The 20,000-nt window shown below is 47.0% G+C and overlaps 1 protein-coding gene across 1 annotated transcript in view; it reads right to left on the minus strand.

Annotated features, from left to right (window-relative positions):
* Positions 1 to 15,230: 15,230 nt before the first annotated feature.
* tbc1d30 (TBC1 domain family, member 30) overlaps positions 15,231 to 20,000 on the minus strand; it is a gene marked incomplete at both ends in the record, with an annotated part of 16,726 nt that continues 11,956 nt past the window's right edge. The window contains 4 exons of the mRNA XM_084447673.1: positions 15,231 to 15,477; positions 15,598 to 15,873; positions 16,087 to 16,435; positions 18,223 to 18,423. Coding sequence (XP_084303799.1) covers positions 15,231 to 15,477; positions 15,598 to 15,873; positions 16,087 to 16,435; positions 18,223 to 18,423 — 1,073 coding nt within the window. The remainder of the gene's footprint in view (positions 15,478 to 15,597; positions 15,874 to 16,086; positions 16,436 to 18,222; positions 18,424 to 20,000) is intronic.

The raw sequence follows: 20,000 nt of genomic DNA on the forward strand, positions 1-20,000 counted from the left end.
GTTCAGTGTCTTGCCAAGCCTTGCCACTTCGACATGTGGACAGGAGGAGCCTGGATTCAAACCGCCGACCCTACGATCATTGGACGACCCGCTCTACCACTGAGCCACAGCCGGCCCGCATATTTGTGCAGCTGAATGCTCATTTCTGAAGATGCCCTCCAGATCTCGAAATAAATATGTCAAACACTCGCTGTCCTGTTCCTCCCATCAGGCCTCACACACTGTTTTCTCATTTGTCAACTCAATGTTCTGTGGAAAATGCCTTTTTTGGGTACCAACGAGAATGATGGACATAGCAGGACAGATCTGTTGCATGTATTTGGGTCTCCGCATACTAAAACCTGGAGCTTGTTCAACTATGTCTTTGTGGCTACCAAATTGGAACATGCTAGAGACCAGGCGCTTGGCCAAAGTCAATATAACTGTCAACAGAAGCAAATGTCTCAAAACAACCAACAATTGAATGATTTTTTTCAGGGTGGTATTTAAATCTCTACAATGATGCACATTTCAGTAAAATTTACATGCAACCGCTTCTCCTCTTTGAATAGTACCAGGTTGACAATTGTTTAATATTTCTAGTATTGATAATGAGGGGAAATTGAAATGTATATTTGTTCAATGGCAGCGTAATCACTTTTCTATCAGCACTGTAATCAAATGCACGTCAAATTAATGTTTTGCTGTCTCACACACCCCAGGCGTTGTAAGCCATCTTGATGAAATAGACTTGGGACTTTTGACTCGTTCTGTGCTACAACCCTCAACTGTGACATTCTTTTTCAGGTGTGTTAATCCCATTAGGGCAGTGGTGACTAGCTAACTGTCTTATCTAAAAGGGTTCAGTCCACCTCAGGTCAAAAGCCAGTCAGAAACAGGTGGAGAGTCTGAGGTCCACCATCTTGTCAGTGAGTGTTCCCACGATGATTAGCTGATGTGTTGTGAGTGGTCTGGTCTTCCCCTAGCTCATTTTAGAAAGAGGTTCTGAAACCCCCCAGGGAATGGAAGCTGATGGGACATCCCGGTCATACCATTGTGGGTGTGTAGGACTTTGACTTGTTGGTGTTATGTTAGGGTGTAACTGATGCTTACAAGTTTGTGGCAGGGCTTGTAAAGGAAACCTCCTGGGTGTTGAGGCACATGGTGTTGTGTTGTGCGGTGTCTACAGTAGGTGCTGCTTGTGTGTGTGTGTGTGTGTGTGGGGGGGGGGGGGTACCAGGTCTATGTGGGTGTGGAGAATGTGAGACAGCATTAACAAGATCCACGTGAGTTTCATAAGACGCCGGATGACATCACAGAAGAGCCAGCAGCCCAGGCAAGACGGTTCCAGACTCAACAATGAACTCATTTACCGTCGTATAACCCTCTAATTTCCAACAACAAAAATAGAGTTTGAATAGTAATCTAATGATGCCAATCAAGACAGGGAATGAAATAAGATGTACAGTAAAAGGATGTAGAGACAGTGAGGGGCCATAGGAAAGGACTTTATTAAAAGTCTATCACATCAGAGCAGACATGTGACTGATCGTCTGTATCAGAGGCTCTGTTCAGCCCATCCAGGGGTTACTGAACAACAGAACATTCTGGAGCAGAACATGCCCTCCAACTGATGTTTAATGGACAAGCAAACGCTGTTCACAACTGAACATATCCCCGTTCCTGTCAGCGCCTGAAGCACTCGGTAGTCTGGTTACAATGCACCACACAGTAGAACTCCACAGAGAGAGGAATGGAGATCTGAGACACTCAAATGTTATAATCAAGTTTGGCCCCAACTTGTAGACTCTGCAGTTTGTTTGTGTATCGCTCCCACTTTCTCTCTGACATGGTATCAATCCTCACTTGTATTAGCTCTATGGCAGCGTTCCAACATTACATCCTCTCCTCTCTCCCCTCCTCTACTCTCTGCTCCTCTCCTCACTCCTCACCCCCCTCTCATCTCCCCTCCTCTCTTTTTCTCTCCTCCTCTCCTCCCCTCTTCTCATCTCCCCTCCTCTCTTTTCCTCTCCTCTCCGCTCCTCCTCTCTCCCCTCCTCTACTCTCTGCTCCTCTCCTCACTCCTCCCCTCCCTCCCTCTCATCTCCCCTCCTCTCTTTTTCTCTCCTCCTCTCCTCCCCTCTTCTCATCTCCCCTCCTCTCTCTTCCTCTCCTCTCCGCTCCTCCTCTCTCCTCTCCTCCCGTCTCCTCATCTCCTCCTCCCTTGGACTGGTTTATTGGTTCCCAGAAGGCTTGTTTATGTTTACTGCTGTGAGAACCAACGTAGAGCCACCTATAAAGACCCTCCATCTTAACAGCCTTTGACTCCCTCTCTCTGGCTGCCACAGAGGTGAAGGAGAGGTTATGGGACTATGCTAGCTGTGTGTGGGGCCATGTTTCACTACTGAGCTGTTCTCACAGAAACACAAATGGAATCAATATATACTGTAAGTACAGTATCCATAAGTACAATAGGCTCAAGATGTACAAGACGTTTCCAAGATCTACTGTTAGTTTTGATGCATTGATACAGAGGCTGACGCCTCTCACCCAGCACCACTACACTCCTTAGCTACCCAGAATTCAGTGCGGCAGCTCTGTTTGATCTGCAGCTTTCCCATGATTAGTAACAGAAGTGGAAGTTTGTGTTTTCTACAGGCTTCCTCTCTCCTTTTTGGTATTGAAGAGCAATGGATAAATGTAGCTGCCTAGATATTTACAGTAGACTGAGGTAGGTCAACTGAGAGAGAGAGAGAGAGGGCCAGAGGTCTGTTCCCCCTCACTCCCCTGAGGTCACACAATTCAACAATGAGGACACAGGCCATGATGCAGGACACCTGACTCTCTCCTCCAGATGTTTCTGGGAGGGGATACATTTAGCTTTGAGGAACTACAGCACAGGGCACTAAACTGGCTCTCTGTTCCACCTCCCCCACTACAAACGCATTGTTTTCTAGTCTTTTTTTTAATTTTATTTGTTAAAATCTGTGATCAGCATTGGCAGAATAGTGCTTATATGTTAAATAGCCTTGTGACAAATCAATGGGCAGGAAATATTGCGGCAAAAGGAAAGAGTCGACTACTTCCTGAGGAGGCTCAGGTCCTTTGATGCTTGTAGAACGATGCTCAACATGTCCTAGTCTGTTGTAGTGATGGAGTGCCATGTTTGTGGTGGTGTGCTGGGGAAGCCACGTAGGGTCAGCCTCAGTGACAGTAGTTGTAGAGAGAATGTAAAGAATGCTGACCAAACTGAGGGCCATCGAGGACAATGTCTTCCACCCTCTTCATGACACTCTGGTCAGACAGGAACTCATGAAGCGGCAGACTGATCCTGCTACGGTGCTCTATGGAGCGCTTCTGTAGGTCTTTATCACCAGCCGCAGTTCAATGCATCCCATCATTGGCTGGACACCATTTAACTTGACCATGGACCGGAGTCTGCTTGGCGGGAACTAAGACAGCTTGCTCTAGTGCCAGTCGTTTCTTGGAAGGCCAGTTATTATTAGTTAGCCTAGTTGGTATTGTAAATAGTCAACAGCTTACAGTTCACGTATTATTATTCATTAAAATGACATAGGCCACTCCTGATGTGACTTAAATTGACCCAAACTGTGACTAGTCCCCATAGGTGCCTTTTGTTGCCCAACTTGATTGTATATTGTAATATAATTTTATAATATTTTTTTATTATGCCGTTTTATGACAAGGTGGTGCCCTTTTGTGCTTTTTGTGCCTACTGTGCCTTTGTTGTGTGTACTGCTGCAACAAAATTATCTATTTAAATCTTTATATCTATCTAATCCTATCCCTCTAGTGGGAGGAAACTCAATGTGAAAGGTTTTACATGGGGAAATGTTGGCTTATACCGGCGGTTTTCCTCTTTGGCCGGTGCAGAGTCCATTGTTGGAGAGTAGCCTACCGTGATTGGACAGTGATCCAAACAGGACTTTTTGCGCCATCTAGTGCTTATCTCTGCATTTCTGACCAAGCAGAGTGAAATGCAGCAGGGACGTGAATACAGGGCTGCAAAGTCTCCCGTATTGAGCGTGAGACACGCATTTCAGCCTTTTCTCACGCTCACATGCCACACTTCACAATTCTCACACGGAGAAGGGGCGGTGATAGCTGTGAAAAGTGAAAAAATCTCATTCCAAACCTTTGGTCAAACTTGGCAGCCCTGTGAATGAGAACTGAAAAAACATTAGGCCTAAACAAACACATCTGTCTGTTGAATTAAAGTGTTTACTTTCTGCCTGTCAAACAAACTTTTATCACACTTCCACACTGTATATCACATTGTATGGCTCACTTGGCTGACAAACACCAAATCTAATCGGTCAAAATTAGTTTCTCTAAATATCCTACTTACACCCACTCAGCACCCACTTTGTTTTTCTCCTTTGAAGCAAACTCTATGTCCTTCTCTTCCTGCTGTTCTTTCTTCAACATCTGGCCTACACACTCTCACACCCCTTTCTCTATTTCTCGCAATTGGATAGACCTACAACCAATCAGCGAAATGCCTCTCCGGCGCTCCTCTGTTCTGTCATCTTATTAAACCCGCCCCATATTAGATAAACTGTTGTGACTGGCACGAACAAAGTTCTGTTTGAGCGGATTCCGTTAGAGTGGTTGGATGTCCAGACCATGGATGTATTAATAGAACTACATAATACTAATAGACTGATCTGCGGAGTGAAATAGAATGTGTGCTCGCGAGATCAGGCTGGCGAGCCAGCATCATTTTCACTGATTGGTTAGAGGTCTATCCAATTGCGTCCAGAGCCATTTTGATTTACGACAGTTGGCAACGCCCCTTAATTATCGGAAAGCAACCATCGCATTTTTGCGAATTGGGTCTGGCGAAGCTAGGCTATAGGGCTCTCCTCTGTTTCGTCATGTTATTAAAGGACCATACCGGTCTCAATATGATTTGATCTCCTAAAACTAGTCAACCAGCACATATCACATTACCGCAATCCATTTTCCGAAGTAAAGCTCACATTAAAAGATAGGCCTATTTGTATTTTCGCGTTTTAGGCCTACTTACATTCAAAACCCATTTTTTAAATTGTTCCCTCGTTGGGCTGACAAACTCACTGTGGTTAGTTTCAAATAATTTTCAGTAGTTATTATTTTCGTTTTAACCCTCTTTGGGCAGCCTACGCCAACGGTCTGTCTTCTTCCTGTTTACATGGTAGCCGTTGCTAGTAGCGCTGGGTAGAGAATCTAGCGTAGGTGCATTAGAGAATATAGCGCAGGAGTTCAACGGATTCAAATGAAAATTATATTAAATAAAAACTGCTACTGAAAATGATTTGAAACTAACTTCCTGTCCATTTTCGGATAGATTTAAACTCCTTCTCCTTGTTTTTAAAGCCCTTAATGGACTGGCCCCCTCTTACCTGTCTGAGCTCCTGCATCGCCACACCCCAACCAGAGCTTGAAGGTCTGCTGACCTGCTGCTGCTGGAGGTGCCTCAGACTGGGCTTAAGTCTAGAGGTGACAGGGCGGCTGCCCCCCAGGCTCTGGAACCATCTGCCTCTTCATATTAGATCAGCGCAGACTTGAGATTTTCAAATCCTCCTTGAAAATTCACCTTTTCTCCCTGGCGTTTCATTCACCCTGACCATACGCTGTGTCTGTTTTTAATGTTAGTATTGTTGCATATTCCCCTGTTTTGTATTTGTATCAACTATTATTTTTACTACTGTTCAGAACTTTGGTCGACTGCTGTCGTGTGAAATGTGCTTTATAAATAAATGTTTACTTACTTACTAACTGGGGCGAGTTTGTCAGCACAGCGAGGGAACAATTTAAAAATAAGTTTTAACGCCATTGTGTTAAACTTTTGAAATGTAAGTAAAACGCGAAAATGCAAATATTTGTAATGTGAGCTTTGCTTCGGAAAATGAATTGCGGTAATATGATATACGTTTTGTGACTAGTTTATGGAGATCAAATCATATTTAGACCGGTATGGTCCTTTAAACCCGCCACATATTAGATAAAGGGTTGTGACCGGCACAAACAAATTTCTGTTCGAGCGGATTCTGTTAGAACAGTTGGATGTCCAGACTGATCTGCGGAGTGAAATCAAAGGTGAGCTCACGGGATCAGGCTGGTGACGCCAGGCTACCCTCCCCACAAACATGTCAACACTTCCTCAGGTTAGAATGGACCATCACTTTTGTGGCTCGTCTCCCCTCCGGTGGAGAAGCCGTGTTATTGCAGCAGCTAGAAGGAGCAACTCAAAGCAGACCTGGCATTTAACACATTAATAAAAGAAGAAGGGAGAAGACTTTGTCACTCAACACAGAACACATGCATGCAATGGGTAATGTGAAACACACGCTTACAGTACACACACACACGCAGCATGCTGTTGCTGATGAAATGTTCTCTGCTCTTATCCTATCCCATCATCTTTCCCCAAAGGCAGCCAGGAGAGGACAAGGGCTCAATCCAAGTGTTCCGGTTCGTCTTCGCCAGAGACGGACAGCGTTAGCGGTCTGTTCTTCTGCATGTTTTTCGTATTGGTTTCTCTTGGGAGGAAACCCTTGCAACCACGGGGAGAACACGCAAACTCCGCACAGAAAGGCCCGGAGACTTTCTTGCTGTGAGGCAACAGTACCCGGTACTGACTTTGGGGTCCAGTGTCTTGCTCAAGAACACTTCAGCACAATGCCAGGAGCTGGGATCGAACCGGGGACCGCTCTACCTCCCGAACTACGTGCCGCCATGTGAGCAAGTCTCTGTATCTCTGTCTGTATCCCTGTTTCCATTTTCCTCTACACCATTCGCCTGACAGCATTCATATTTGGCTCAGGTGGGTCAAACACGTTGAGGCACGCATAGCTGCATGCTTAGCTGACATCTCGGAGTGGATGGCAACACACCACCTCAAGCTCAACCTGGGCAAGTCTGAGCTTTTGATCCTCCTGGGAAAGGGCTGCCCGCACCGCGACCTGGCCAGCACCATTGAAGACACAGTGGAAGCGCCAACTGGGATTACAAGAAATCACATCCGTGACACTCTTGCAGATTCCTGCTCTACAACATCGGGAGGATTCAGCCTTTCCTCACTGATGAAACGGTGCAGGTGCTCATCCAGGCTCTTGTCATCTCTTCCCTGGACTACTGCAACTCCCTCCTTGCTGGAGCCCTGGCGTCAGCCATTAAACCTTGTCCAGAAGACGGGAAGAAAGAAGAGTGCTCCTCATTGTTTGGCCCACTGTGTAGAAGAAAACATGTCCCTCGGCGGTTAGAGATTGTCTGAGAGACGGATGCATTTTTTTTGTATTTAAGATGCCCTATCAATACAGTTTATTTATTGATGTATCAATTGTGGTTGTTGCCTGTTTTGTTTATAGCCTATGTTCTTCTTTATTCTATGGTTACATTGTGCATTATGCAACTGCCATTATGCAACTGCCATAGCTGGGCACATAAATCATTAGTATGATTTAAAATAGGATGATATAATATGATATATGTGGGTGGGGGTGCTTGTGTATGCCCATTGTTGGTGCCCTTCTGCGCACACACACACATTGTTGTGGTCAGGGGAATGGATGTGTCCTGGGCCTGTTTCAGAGGATGGTTTTGTTGGGGACTCTGTTTTAAACCCTGAGATGAGATCACATTTCACCCGGAGTGCATCCTGGAGACACGTATTAGGGGGTTAGTGGCACGGAGCTGATGTTTAATACTGTATCTATCCTTACACTGACCTTAATGAGGTAAGTGGTCGTAGGTATGAGGAGGGGTTCCAAGAGGGGTGGGAGATAAACAAACAGGATTTATGTTGTGTAACCTGCGGTTTGTTTCTGTCAATCCCACTTAAAAATGATTAGTACAGGTTTGTTTATTGATTGGTTATGTCATTATTGTTTCTTTGAGTTATTAACTGTTAATAGATGAATTACCTGGTCTTCTCATTCACGGTTACCATGAAGATGTAGGCTAGATTACAGTATTTATTCCCACATAACTACTAGTAAACTAAACTGTAAGCACACGGCTTATACAGCCAGGGAACGGGGAATTCAGTGACAACCACCTCTTGACATTAGATCGTCTGAAGGCATGTTTATTTATATAGCACATTTCAGCCACAGAGCAATTCAAAGTGCTTTACATGAGACATTAAAAGCATTAAAACAAAGTGTGAGACATTATAAAAGGAGATTTAAAACAAAAGGCAGGACAAATAAAATACAAGAATAAAATTACAGTGCATTGTACAGAAGGCTGTACATCACCTAGCCTATTGGACATAGCCTACTAATTTACTGGTATGATGATTACGTGCACTGGAGTCAAATTTTCCATAATCGCGGTTAGTGGCGAGCGTAATTCAGATGTTTTGAGTATTTGTGGTGATTATAGGATTACATTAACATAGTCATTTTGATGAATAACTTTTATTGAAGGGATGGCGTAGAAGGAATTGACCAAGATAAATTCCTAACGTGCTGTGGCTGCGTCAATGAACTTGCCAAGTCGACGTTGCCACACCAGCCAATCACTAGCGCCTTCAGCGGCAAATCAGATTTCGGCTCCTCATGAATATTTATGAGATGCCCAGACTTAACCTACCAAAAAAAATATCACGTACCGTTAGTGTAATTCCCACCACCACCCCTGGGCGGACCCTGTCCCCACTCGCTGAAATCTGAATAGTCTCAGATTCAGGGCGGTGTGCAGCGACCGCAGTGAAAGCAGAGGCTAACTATGGAATTGATTAAAGACATGGATCTGTGCCGATTCACATACAAAATATTGTTTATTAAGACGATTTACCAAGCTGTACCGTTGGTGTAATTCCCGCCACCACCCCTGGGTGGACCAACTACCTCTAGTCCAGGGACCCAAGCAGTGTGCATGACCCTGCCCCCACTCGCTGAAACCTGAACCATCTCACATTGAGCCTATTTGAGACTTAGTGGAACGGGAGGGACAGAATCCATAGCCTCTCGGGTTTTGGTAATAGTTTCTTCCCATTTCTAAAGACGGCCAACCAACTCTGTCATATAAGATACAATGGTGTGTATAAAATGTATCATCAATAATGAATCTAATAGCAGAGTGATATACAGAGTTTAGAGGTACCAGATCAGTAGCTGCAGCATTGCCATATATAATATTGCCATAATCTAGCACAGATAAAAATACAGCCTCTACAATTCTTCTACAATTATTTTCAAGCTCTCTACTAAGAGTAACTTCGATTTGGTGGACCATCACCCCCTCCCCCCATTCTATTGTGTCTCACCCCCTCCCCCCATTCTACCCATGATCTATTGTGTTATGTGGAGGCAGTACACTGCTACCAGGCCAGCCTGTTACCAGGCCGTACCGTTGGTGTAATTCCCACCACCACCACTGGGCGGACCCTGCCCCCGCTCGCTGAAACCTGAACCGTCTCAGATTGAAAGTTGAAAAGGACTTTGAAGAGAGAGTTCAGGGCGGTGTGCCGCGACCGGCTCCAGGTCAGCTAGGAAGGGCGAAGGTGGTCCGTCCAGGGACTCTGGTCTCCGGGCAGGCTTTACAGCACCCCATCGCAGTGAAAGCGGAGGCTAACTATGGAATTGATTAAAGACATGGACCTGATGGAACTCGGACTTAGTGGAACGGGAGGGACAGAATCCACATAGCCTCTCGGCTTTTGGTAATTGTTCACTCTTAGACTGGAAGGGCATGGTACATGTGTTCTGTCTTATGAGTGTCTCTCATTGTCTGGTTTTTAATTCCCTTTGATCATAGAAAAATAAAAACTATGGAACATGGACTTGTGCCGATTCACATACAAAATATTACATGTGGTTTTCACAGACAGGTCACCTCCTCTTTACGTGTGTATGGACACGCTTCTGCAAGTCACTTATACGTGTTCATTGACACGTATCTCACAGATGCCGCTAGGGGCGCTGTAGCCTACTAGGTCTGTCATGACGCAATAGAATGTTAAAATTATTCAACAAAGATGGAGCGATGTGAGGCGAAGCAAATGTTCTTAATATGCGAGTCGTAGCTAAATTTGCTATCTTAAAATTATTTTTTGAAGCAGATATTTACCACATTATTGAACTAACCTTATATGTATGGTGTTTATGTAGTGGACTTTAATCTGATCTAAAGTAAAAGATTTGCCAAGGTTCTCTCAAAGAGGTTAAGTCTGATTCATTGAGAAAACATACGAGCGCAAGGACTTCAGGATAACGCATGTGAATGGTATCCAACAGAAGTGCCGTAGTCTGGTGTTGCGCGGCCTTATATTCAAGCAATAGCAAAGTCTGAGGTGTGTCGACCTCCTGGAGAGGTCATCCTGTTTATAAATGAGGTTAGCACAGCTAGGGGTTTTGCATGTGAAAGGTTGAGGGAGGTAGAGTGAATATTACAATTTCTATGACAATTCCCCAGTTTGTGCCTAACCAGGCACATACAAATATAGAAACATCAAATATATAAAATAAGCATCCACAAAAAATCTATTCCAAACACAAATTGTAAACACTCAACTCTATGTTACATGTGGAAATGAAGTAATCTCTTTTCTCCACTTAGGTGCAGCAGAGTAAAAAGGCCTGAGAATTTTATTATGAACATTTAGCAAAAATCTGATCATTTTCTCTCCACATGCAAACCATGCACCTTGCTTCAAAAATTTTGATGGAAACAACGTAAAAAGATGACATGGTTACTAGTCTAAAACAGTCAAAATTCTGAAGAGGGGAAAAAAACTCTTGTTCAATTTAGAGGAAAAACACAATAGAATTTACCCTTCAAAACCATTTTCCTGCTCATGTTTCAAAACATTATAACTCTTCTAAACAAATAGCATACATTTCTTCAAGATAATTTAGAGGTTCATTCACTGCTGTTGTGGACAATAGAATGTCATTGGGGAAAACAAAACGACTCCTCTTCTGGATTGCAGCTTCCATGTCTCATTGTCTAGAATGTTCAATGTTGGTTCCAGTGTGTGTGTGTGTGTGTGTGTGTGTGTGTGTGTGTGTGTGTGTATTTGATGCAGTCGTTGCTGTTGAGCTTGTCCACTGAATGTTCAATGTTGGCTCCAGAGAGTATGTGTGTGGTGTATTTGATGCAGTCATTGCTGTTGAGCTTGTCCACGTTGTCATAACAACAACCGTGAGAAGGAGGTGACCGGCAAGGTCACTCCTCATCCGATGACTCATCAGAGCGAAAGACAGTGTTGTGGCCCATTGCTTTGGCCCTTGAGATCTCTGGTTCGGCTGCATCTTCAGCCTCATGGTGTTTGCGATCGCTTCGTGGACCGTCCTCTGCTGTTTGGACCCGCCGACAATGGCTCGCATGGACCCACAAAGTCCTCTCAGCTACTTTGACAGCCATTCCACACAGGCCTGAATGCCATGGTCCTGATTGCTCCATCTTCTCCGGGTATGTTCACCCCGCCACCTCTACTTCTCGTCCTTGTCTTCTGGCCTCTTCTTCTTGTATTCTTCTTGCTTCCAAATTGTAAAGACTCAACTCTATGCTACATGTGGAAAGGAAGTAATCTCTTTTCTCCACTTAGGTGGAGCAGAGTAAAAAGGCCTGAGAATTTTATTATGAACATTTAGCAAAAATCTGATTATTTTCTCTCCACATGCACCTTGCTTCAAAAGTTTTGACGGAAACAAGGTAAAAAGATGACATGGTTACTAGTCTAAAACAGTCAAAATTCTGAAGAGGGGAAAAAAACCTCTTGTTTAATTTAGAGGAAAAACCCAATAGAATTTACCCTTCAAAACCATTTTCCAGCTCATGTTTCAAAACATTATAACTCTTCTAAACAAATACCATACATTTCTTCAAGATAATTTCAAAGTTCAGTCACTCCTGTTGTGGACAATAGAATGTCATTGGGGAAAACAAAACGACTCCTCTTCTGGATCGCAGCTTCCATGTCTCATTGTCTGAATGTTCAATGTTGGTTCCAGTGTGTGTGTGTGTGTGTGTGTGTGTGTGTGTGTGTGTGTGTATTTGATGCAGTCGTTGCTGTTGAGCTTGTCCACTGAATGTTCAATGTTGGTTCCAGAGAGAGTGTGTGTGTGGTGTATTTGATGCAGTCATTGCTGTTGAGCTTGTCCACGTTGTCATAACAACAACCGTGAGAAGGAGGTGACCGGCAAGGTCACTCCTCATCCGATGACTCATCAGAGCAAAAGACAGTGTGGTGGCCCATTGCTTTGGCCCGTGAGATCTCTGGTTCGGCTGCATCCTCAGCCTCATGGTGTTTGCGATCGCTTCGTGGACCGTCCTCTGCTGTTTGGACCCGCCGACAATGGCTCGCATGGACCCACAAAGTCCTCTCAGCTACTTTGACAGCCATTCCACACAGGCCTGAATGCCATGGTCCTGATTGCTCCATCTTCTGCGGGTAGGTTCACCCCACCACCTCTACTTCTCATCCTTGTCTTCTGGCCTCTTCTTCTCAGGCTGCTCGTCTGCTCCTTGGTCTGGGACGCCCCGGCAATGGCTCTCATGGACCCACAAAGTCCTCTCAGCTACTTTGACAGCCATCTGCGTGGTGAGTAGAATCTGGTACGGCCTGAGGTTGCGGATCAGGACCCAATCCCCCGGCTTGGTGTGATGCAGGAACCCCTCTGTTGCGTCAGGAATGGTTGTCAGCAGTCTGTTGAAGATATTCTCAGAAACATTGTAAAGTGCAAGTCACATTCTATCATCTCCTCTTCATGGCATGAGACTGAACCTGCTTTGGGGAAACGGTGTTAGTCATAGTCAGGAAAACTTAAACAGGGTGCATTGGTTAGTTTCTGTTTAAGCGTCGTTAGAGCCAGTCGGGCTCGTCAGTCCATGTAGTTTGTCAGTGGGGACCTAGCTTTTGAATCGGACAGTAGCAGGGATCTAGGCTCTGAAGTAGCCTACAGTCCCAAGCAGTCACATCAGGGGCAATGTAAGAATGACTTTAACACGCCCAGTCCCCAGTCGTGACCAAGGTAATTGAACTGCTCACGCACCAATTGGATCTTGCTCTTAGAATTTCTGTGGCCATTTCATGAAATAAAACAACATTCTCGTCTCATCAATAAAACAACGCCCCCTAAGGGTGAAAACAAAAAATTCCCTGAAGTCAGGGTGAACAGAGATGGGGGGAAAAAATGCATTACTCAAATAAAATAACACTAAAAATGAACTTGCTTCATTTACAATTCGCTAATTCTGAACAAATATCAATTATCTAAACTTTTAGAACTATAGGGTTGTTGCAGGTTGAGCTCTCAAATTTAACAGTCACCGCTTGAGTCTTTCGGACCTCCCACCCAGGGCGCAGTCCCAGGCTAGACCCCTTTCCTTCTGAAAGCTCAGCCCAGGCTCCCCCAGAATGACAGCTCAGCCTTCTGCTTCCTGATGTCTTCTTTTCAAAGCCCACCAATCACAGAAGCACTACTCGCTTTTGGCTTGTAGTGGCCTGACTGTACATTGAGCCGGGCGCAGCGGTCACCTTGGTGGTCTTACTGCCATCTGCGACCCGACCGGCCGGTGACCCAGTCGATAGCGATCCCGGACACTGTAGCTATTATATAAGTCGCTCAGCTCAGAACCGACGGTCTAATCCTAATTTCACATTGCTATGGATATTAGAGCTTTGACCGTTTTCACCAGCCTTGCCTATTCACAGAGGTCGTCTCTTACGCCCCTCTGCTTAGGTGTGGACTTTCGTCCACGTGGATAAAAGTGTCTGCTAAATGACTAATGTAATGTAAACATGAACACGGGCGTCCGTAGAACATTTTTCCACACCGTATTTCCGTGAACACAGGCTGACTAAATAGCCAATTAGTGATTGTGTGCTCCATGGGTGTCAGAACTATTACTAGACTACTTAGCATACTATTAGCTTAAAAAATGTTATGTAGTGTATCAGTGAAAGAACTCATGGGTCTGGCGTTGATATGAGCTGTGATCAAAATTTTCTTTTCCCGTTTACCACCATCACTGTGGTTTAAGGGCAACAAAACAACAGTTACGAGATCAATACATTTACTGTACATAGACAGGAAACAGATGACAGGAAACAGATGACGAGTCGGTGTGGGCTCCATTCACATCTGTTCTTTATTTTTCTTGAATATGTCTTCCCTAATTTGGGTGCTACAGACGAGTGTGGTGGTGGTTCTGGGCTTACAGTTACTCCTATTATATAATTTACCAGATACATAATCATTCATATATGGAGAGAAATCAACAGGAGGTAACAGGCCATGAAGAAACAGGAACCAGTATGGAGACTCACGTGCGAAAATTAAAAAAAAATAAAAAAAATATGGGATCTCTCACTGTGATCCAAGTATAAGATGGTTCAATAACAGGACTAGTGGTGGATAGAGATGAGCCTCTCTGGTAGAACAACCATTCGCTGAAACATACAACACACACACCCACACGCCTTGCAAAAATTCTAACTGGCTGAAGAGTAAATCAGGTGACCAGAAGTGAGCTAGGCACAGTTATGGATGAGATCTGGGCTGAGTTTCCCAGAGGCAGCGCTACGATGAACGCCGTAGCTTACGATGAACGTAGCGCTACGATGCCTCTGGGAAACTCTGCCCTGGTGTTTTAAGGGACTCTCTAACACTTGTATAGACATAAAAATCACTGTTGTACTCAGTTGGTGGGATTTGCATTTTTGGAGCTAGCCCATTGGTGCCATTATGTCAATAAAACACAGAAAGGTATTTGAAATGATTTCAAATGGCATTTGGATCCAGGCCAGATTGTGGTGTAACACGGATGGAGCAGACACAGGGACTGACATCGTCAGAAAGAGCACCATATCACTGGGCCTTAGCATGCAGCAGTGTCACAGGGTACAGTCAGTCAGCCATGATAGATAGTCCCCCCCCTCCCTCAAACACACACACACACACACACACACACAGCTGTATGCAGCAGCGCCTCTCTCAGATGCCTTCGCCCACAAACGCCAAGTGCGGTACCGACCGAACCTGCTTCTGGTAAATCAGCAAATCACCAATGTGAATAATACAGCCCCCGATACAGCCCTTGGGAGTTGTAGTCCAGAGTACATACAGGCAGAGGGTGCACTTGTGCAAAACATTAGTCCAAGGCCGCTCCATGCACACATGGCCAGTTATCCAACAACACTAATTCACTCCCACACTTCGTATTCGCAAGACCCCTGCAGAGCCTTTCACATGGGGCCCCTTCTCTAGAGCTGATGAGATCCACACCAGGGCCAATCAGGACTGGTGGGGGTCCGGCAGATCCGGGCTCGGTCGGCGCCTCCTGGTGGTGGTGCGGTTGAGGCTGAGCTGGGGGAAGTGTACGGTGGGGGTGCGGGCGGTGGGGCCGTAGAGGCCCAGGTTCCGGGCCGCTGCCGACTTCCTGGGCTGCTTGACGGAGGGGAAGGGGGAGAAGGCGGCCTGCTGGGGGTGGGGCTGGGGGGGGTAGGGCACGGCGGCGGTGGGTATGGAGGTAGATGGAGGGCTGGGGGAGAGGTTGGGGGTGGAGGGGGAGGAGGGGAGGCCGGGGGTGGAGGGGGAGGAGAGAGCAACGGGGGTGGTGGGGGAGTGTCGGAGGGGGGGGCCTGAGACGGAGAAGCCGGACCCCTTGCGGCGGTGCGAGGCGGGCGGGGGAGGTAGGGTGGGGATGGAGGGTTCTGGCTCTGGTGCCGGTTCGAGTACCGGGTCAGGGAGAGGGGAGGAGGGTCCGGGGGCCGCCGTCACGCCGGACTCCTTGGGAGAAGCGGGTTCTGGGGAGTCCGACTCCTTGCGGTGGAGTGAGCTGGGCGGGGGAGGTAGCGCGGGGATGGAGGGTCCTGGTTCTGGTGCCGTTCCGAGGACCGGGTCGGGGACAGAGGAGGGTCCAGGCGCCGCCGTCGGGCTGGTCTCCACAGGAGAGGAGGGTCCGGATCTAGTCTCCAGCTCCAGAGAAGCGAGCCCCTCCTCCACCTCCACCTCCTCTCCTGCTCCCACACAGGAGTCTTGGGAAGGAGACACAGGAAGTGTGCAGGGAGGGTCCTCCTCCTCATCTTCTCCCTCGTTCCCTCCATCTCTCTCCTCCTCCTTCCTCCTCCTCTCCTCCCCCCCGGATAGCCGTCTCTCGAGTCTCCCCGGCTCCTCGTCCGGGTCCTCGGAGTTGCCGAAGCCCAGCTGGGCGCGCGCCCTCGCCACATTCCTGCGATGGGCGCGCACGTGGGCGCGCCAGGGGGAGGAGGCCTGGGCGGGGGTGGGCTGGCCGCCGCTGCATGGCCCGGAGGAGGGGGAGGTGGGGTCCGGGGGCCGGGGGGCGGGCGAGGCCCCGGGGGAGGGGGTGTGCGTGAGGCTGCCCCCCCTGGAGCTTCGGGGACCCCCTCCCTTCCCCTTCCGGCCCAGCAGGAGGTGATTGACCACCGGGGACGAGGGGTGCAGCTGGGAGGTCAAGACACTGGTGGCGGGACACTTGTCTGAAAGAGAAGGACGCGCACAGACAGACAGGCAGGCAGGCAGGCAGGCAGACAGACAGACAGACAAACAGACAGAGACAGGCAAACGCACAGGTCAGCTCGGTACATAACAGTAGCCATGTTTCCATCCACTTGTCAATCGAATTGTGTGAGGATCGCTAAAAATATGAATGTGAATAAAGCCGGTGAACGTGCGTTTCCATCCAGAGCTTTAAATCGGATAAAGCATTTATCACAAAAGCCTTTTATCGAACAAGAGAAAATCCGACGAGATCGACAGTACAAACTTTTTGTCGATTTTCATGACTTTTAATCGAATTTTACTGTTTCCATAAGCCATTTTTAATTCGATATAACTTAATTCGCATAAAGCGTGTGGATGGAAACATAGCTAGTGACAGATCAATATCAAAGCAAATATCTGTAAATGCAGTCGACGAACGCACGTGACCACCACTTCTCCGTGAACACCGCTACCAGCTACGCCACCGAAAAGCCGACAATTCGGTGGTGCAGGAGGGCGGGACTTACACCGAGTGAGTTTAACCGATTGGGCTCGGATACATGTGGATGCAGGCTGTTTTAACCTGTGCATGGAGAAAAGACCTGCCTCTCATTGGCTCCGATCAGATTCACAATTCCCTGACACTAATTTGCAAGGATACCGTTGCAACAGACCAGTCCAAAAACAGGCTTAGCACCGCCCAAGACAAATGTTATTGGTTTAATGAAAATATCCATCTACCCTATCTCAGAATGATTATCAGGCGCAGCCAGACCCTTCCCCATGCGAAATAAAGGGTGAAAGACTGGTGTTATACCAGCCCATCTCTCATTCTGTTACACAGGTTCACACACTCTGGCAGCGAAGAGAGCAGACAGGATTTTCCCACAGGCATACAGTAGTTTAGAGAAAAGCCACTGACAGTTTATTCTTAAATTATTTTCACACCAAAGTGTTTAGTTTCACACCAAACTGCTAAAGCACAAACTGACAGACTGGAAAGCAGCCAGGCCAGGAACAAACAAGCTGAAGGAAAGCTCAGCGGAGCCCAACGCCAGCCCAAGATCAGCACCCCATTCAGTCCCAGAGATCCCCTTTGATTCCTCCATCATCCTGTACCCTAGAACAGTGGTTCTCAAATGGGGATACGTGTACCCCTAGGGGTATGTTGGAGTACTGCAGTCGGTACATGAGGCTAGGCTCAATATTTAAATGTAAAATAAAATATTTACATTTTATATTCAATAGTTTGCACTTGAGGCTTCTTAAGTGTGTGCTCGTAGCTCAAGCCGAAAGGCCATTCACCATAGCTGAAGACATTATTTCCAAACGCTGTTGTATTGGTTGAGACTATGCTGGACAAAAATTAAATCAATTAACTTAAATAAATAGGTAAGGTTTTTGTTTAAATCAGACACTGGTATTGTACCTCTTATATTTCTTTCTACCAAAAATGTTGGTCAGGGGGTACTAGGCTGAAAAACGATTTAAAAGAGGGAACATTATTGAAAAAGTTTGAGAACCACTGCCCTAGAACAACCCCCCCCCCCTCTTTGCAGAGCATTTTGGTTCAGCCCAAGTAGGGTTTATAGTGGCGGTCAGTACCATTGTTAGGGTTGGTGGTGGGATCCTGGGGGACCCCTGGGTTTGTTGTGGTCAGTCCTGAGAGTCACACACACACACACACACTAAATGTCACATCTCTCCACAGTGTGTCACCATTTATCCGTGTGTTTTTGTAGAGCAAGTGTGTGTGTGTGTGTGTGTGTGTGTGTGTGTGTACCTGTGCGTATGTAGAGCTGGGTGGCCTGCTGCTGCTGGCGTCTCTTGATTCGGGAGTACTGTTTCTTCAGGGCAGAGATGTCAGTGCTCATGCGCTCCAGCATCATGCTGTTGATGGCCGCCTGATGCTCCGCCCTGCCGCTCCCGGCCACGCCCCCCGCTACCACCGCACCCGGGCTGAGCTCCCCGATGTTACTCTGATCTGAAGAGGGGAGTGGAGAGAGAGAGAGAGGGAGAGATAATTGATAGAGAGAAAGAGAGTACGAGCAGAGAGAGAGAGAGGGTGAACGGGGAGAGAGAGATAGATAGAGGGGGAGTGAAGGGAGAGGGGGGGGTGTGGGGAGAGAGAGGGAGAGACGGGGAGACAGACGGAGAGAGAGAAAAGAAAGAGCAGAGATTTAAAGGAGTAGTAAAGGGAAAATGCATGTTTAGCCCTGTTTTAAGGTGACTTATGATCATATACAATGGTTCAGATCAAAACGTTGACAAAACTAGCACTTTTGAGAAAGTCTGATAATTGCTCTACCACCGTTTTGGTCATACAATGGATGTGGGTGGGCATCTTGAAAAATCTTTCAAAAAACATGTTAAACTCTCGATTTCAACCCCCCCCCCTCACAACCCCAACCCCCTAAATCCTGTTTGACAGGAAAAGAGAGCAGTGGAGCGGGAAGAGGCGGGGCGGCCGAGGGAAACTGAAAGACGATAGGCTGAAACCCGACCCTGCTGCGTCTGCACTCCGTCCGCTCCCAGCTGGCAGCGTTGCGAGCCGGTCAGCTGTGTCACAGATGGACTGCAGTAAGGGAGGGTCCAGCCCTGCCCGACTCTGGGTCCAGAACCACTTGGCGGTGGCCTAAAAGCGGTTGGTGTCGTCACTAGCTCAACCTTGCTCCCATTATTTGAGCCATAAGGTTTGGGTCAATTCATTTTAATGACATCAAAAAAGGTTATTTGGACACACTGAAGGGTCACAGAGGGGGGTGGAGCTCCAGGGGACTAGGAGACGGTAGTCTCAACGCCACACCCATGAGAGTCCTTTCACTGATATACTACGTAAGCTACGCTAACTACGCTACTGCATGCTGCAGATCTCTCTGGGGGTCTGGGACACTTCATGTAAAAATCTGGTGCTCAAATCCTGGCAGCACCGGAATCACAACACCAATCAGTGACGACTTTCGCGATCACGCGCCCCCCCCCACCCAACCTGGCCCCGCCCATCTAACCTGGGCTAGCATCTCATTTGCTGCTACGACCTGTCACTCTCTCAATTTTGACCTGTCGATACGTCCCTCAGAAAATCAGTTTGGGCGTGGAAGTGGCACAGACTCTTATGTAGTAGGCCCTATGCGGAGCGCAGCGATTCAAGGTATTAGGGACTTTAAGCAGCGACGGTTTGGGGACGACTACGGCATCCCCGAACATTCCAACGCGTTGCCGTAGCGGCGGAAATCCATTATCACTAAGCAACGTTAGCTGGAGTGGCAACGTTAGACGACGAAGATGACATGTCTGTAGACAAACAAGAAAATCGATATAATTTGCGGGTATATCTAACAAAATACACTTAGAATCATTAGGCTAGTAGAACATAGTCTGAACAGAGTTACTGTCTAAAATACAATAGAACTGGATATTTACATGGAAATGCTTGGACGTTTTAGGGACTAGGCCAAGTCAGCTGTTCCCCCGTAGTAGACAGCCGGGCTGCAACGGCACAGGGCTGAGTTTCCCAGAGGCATCGTAGCGCTATGATGAACGCCATAGCTTACGATGAAC

The sequence above is a fragment of the Borostomias antarcticus genome (genome assembly GCF_949987555.1).
Source record: "Borostomias antarcticus genome assembly, chromosome: 13".
NCBI lineage: Eukaryota > Metazoa > Chordata > Actinopteri > Stomiiformes > Stomiidae > Borostomias > Borostomias antarcticus.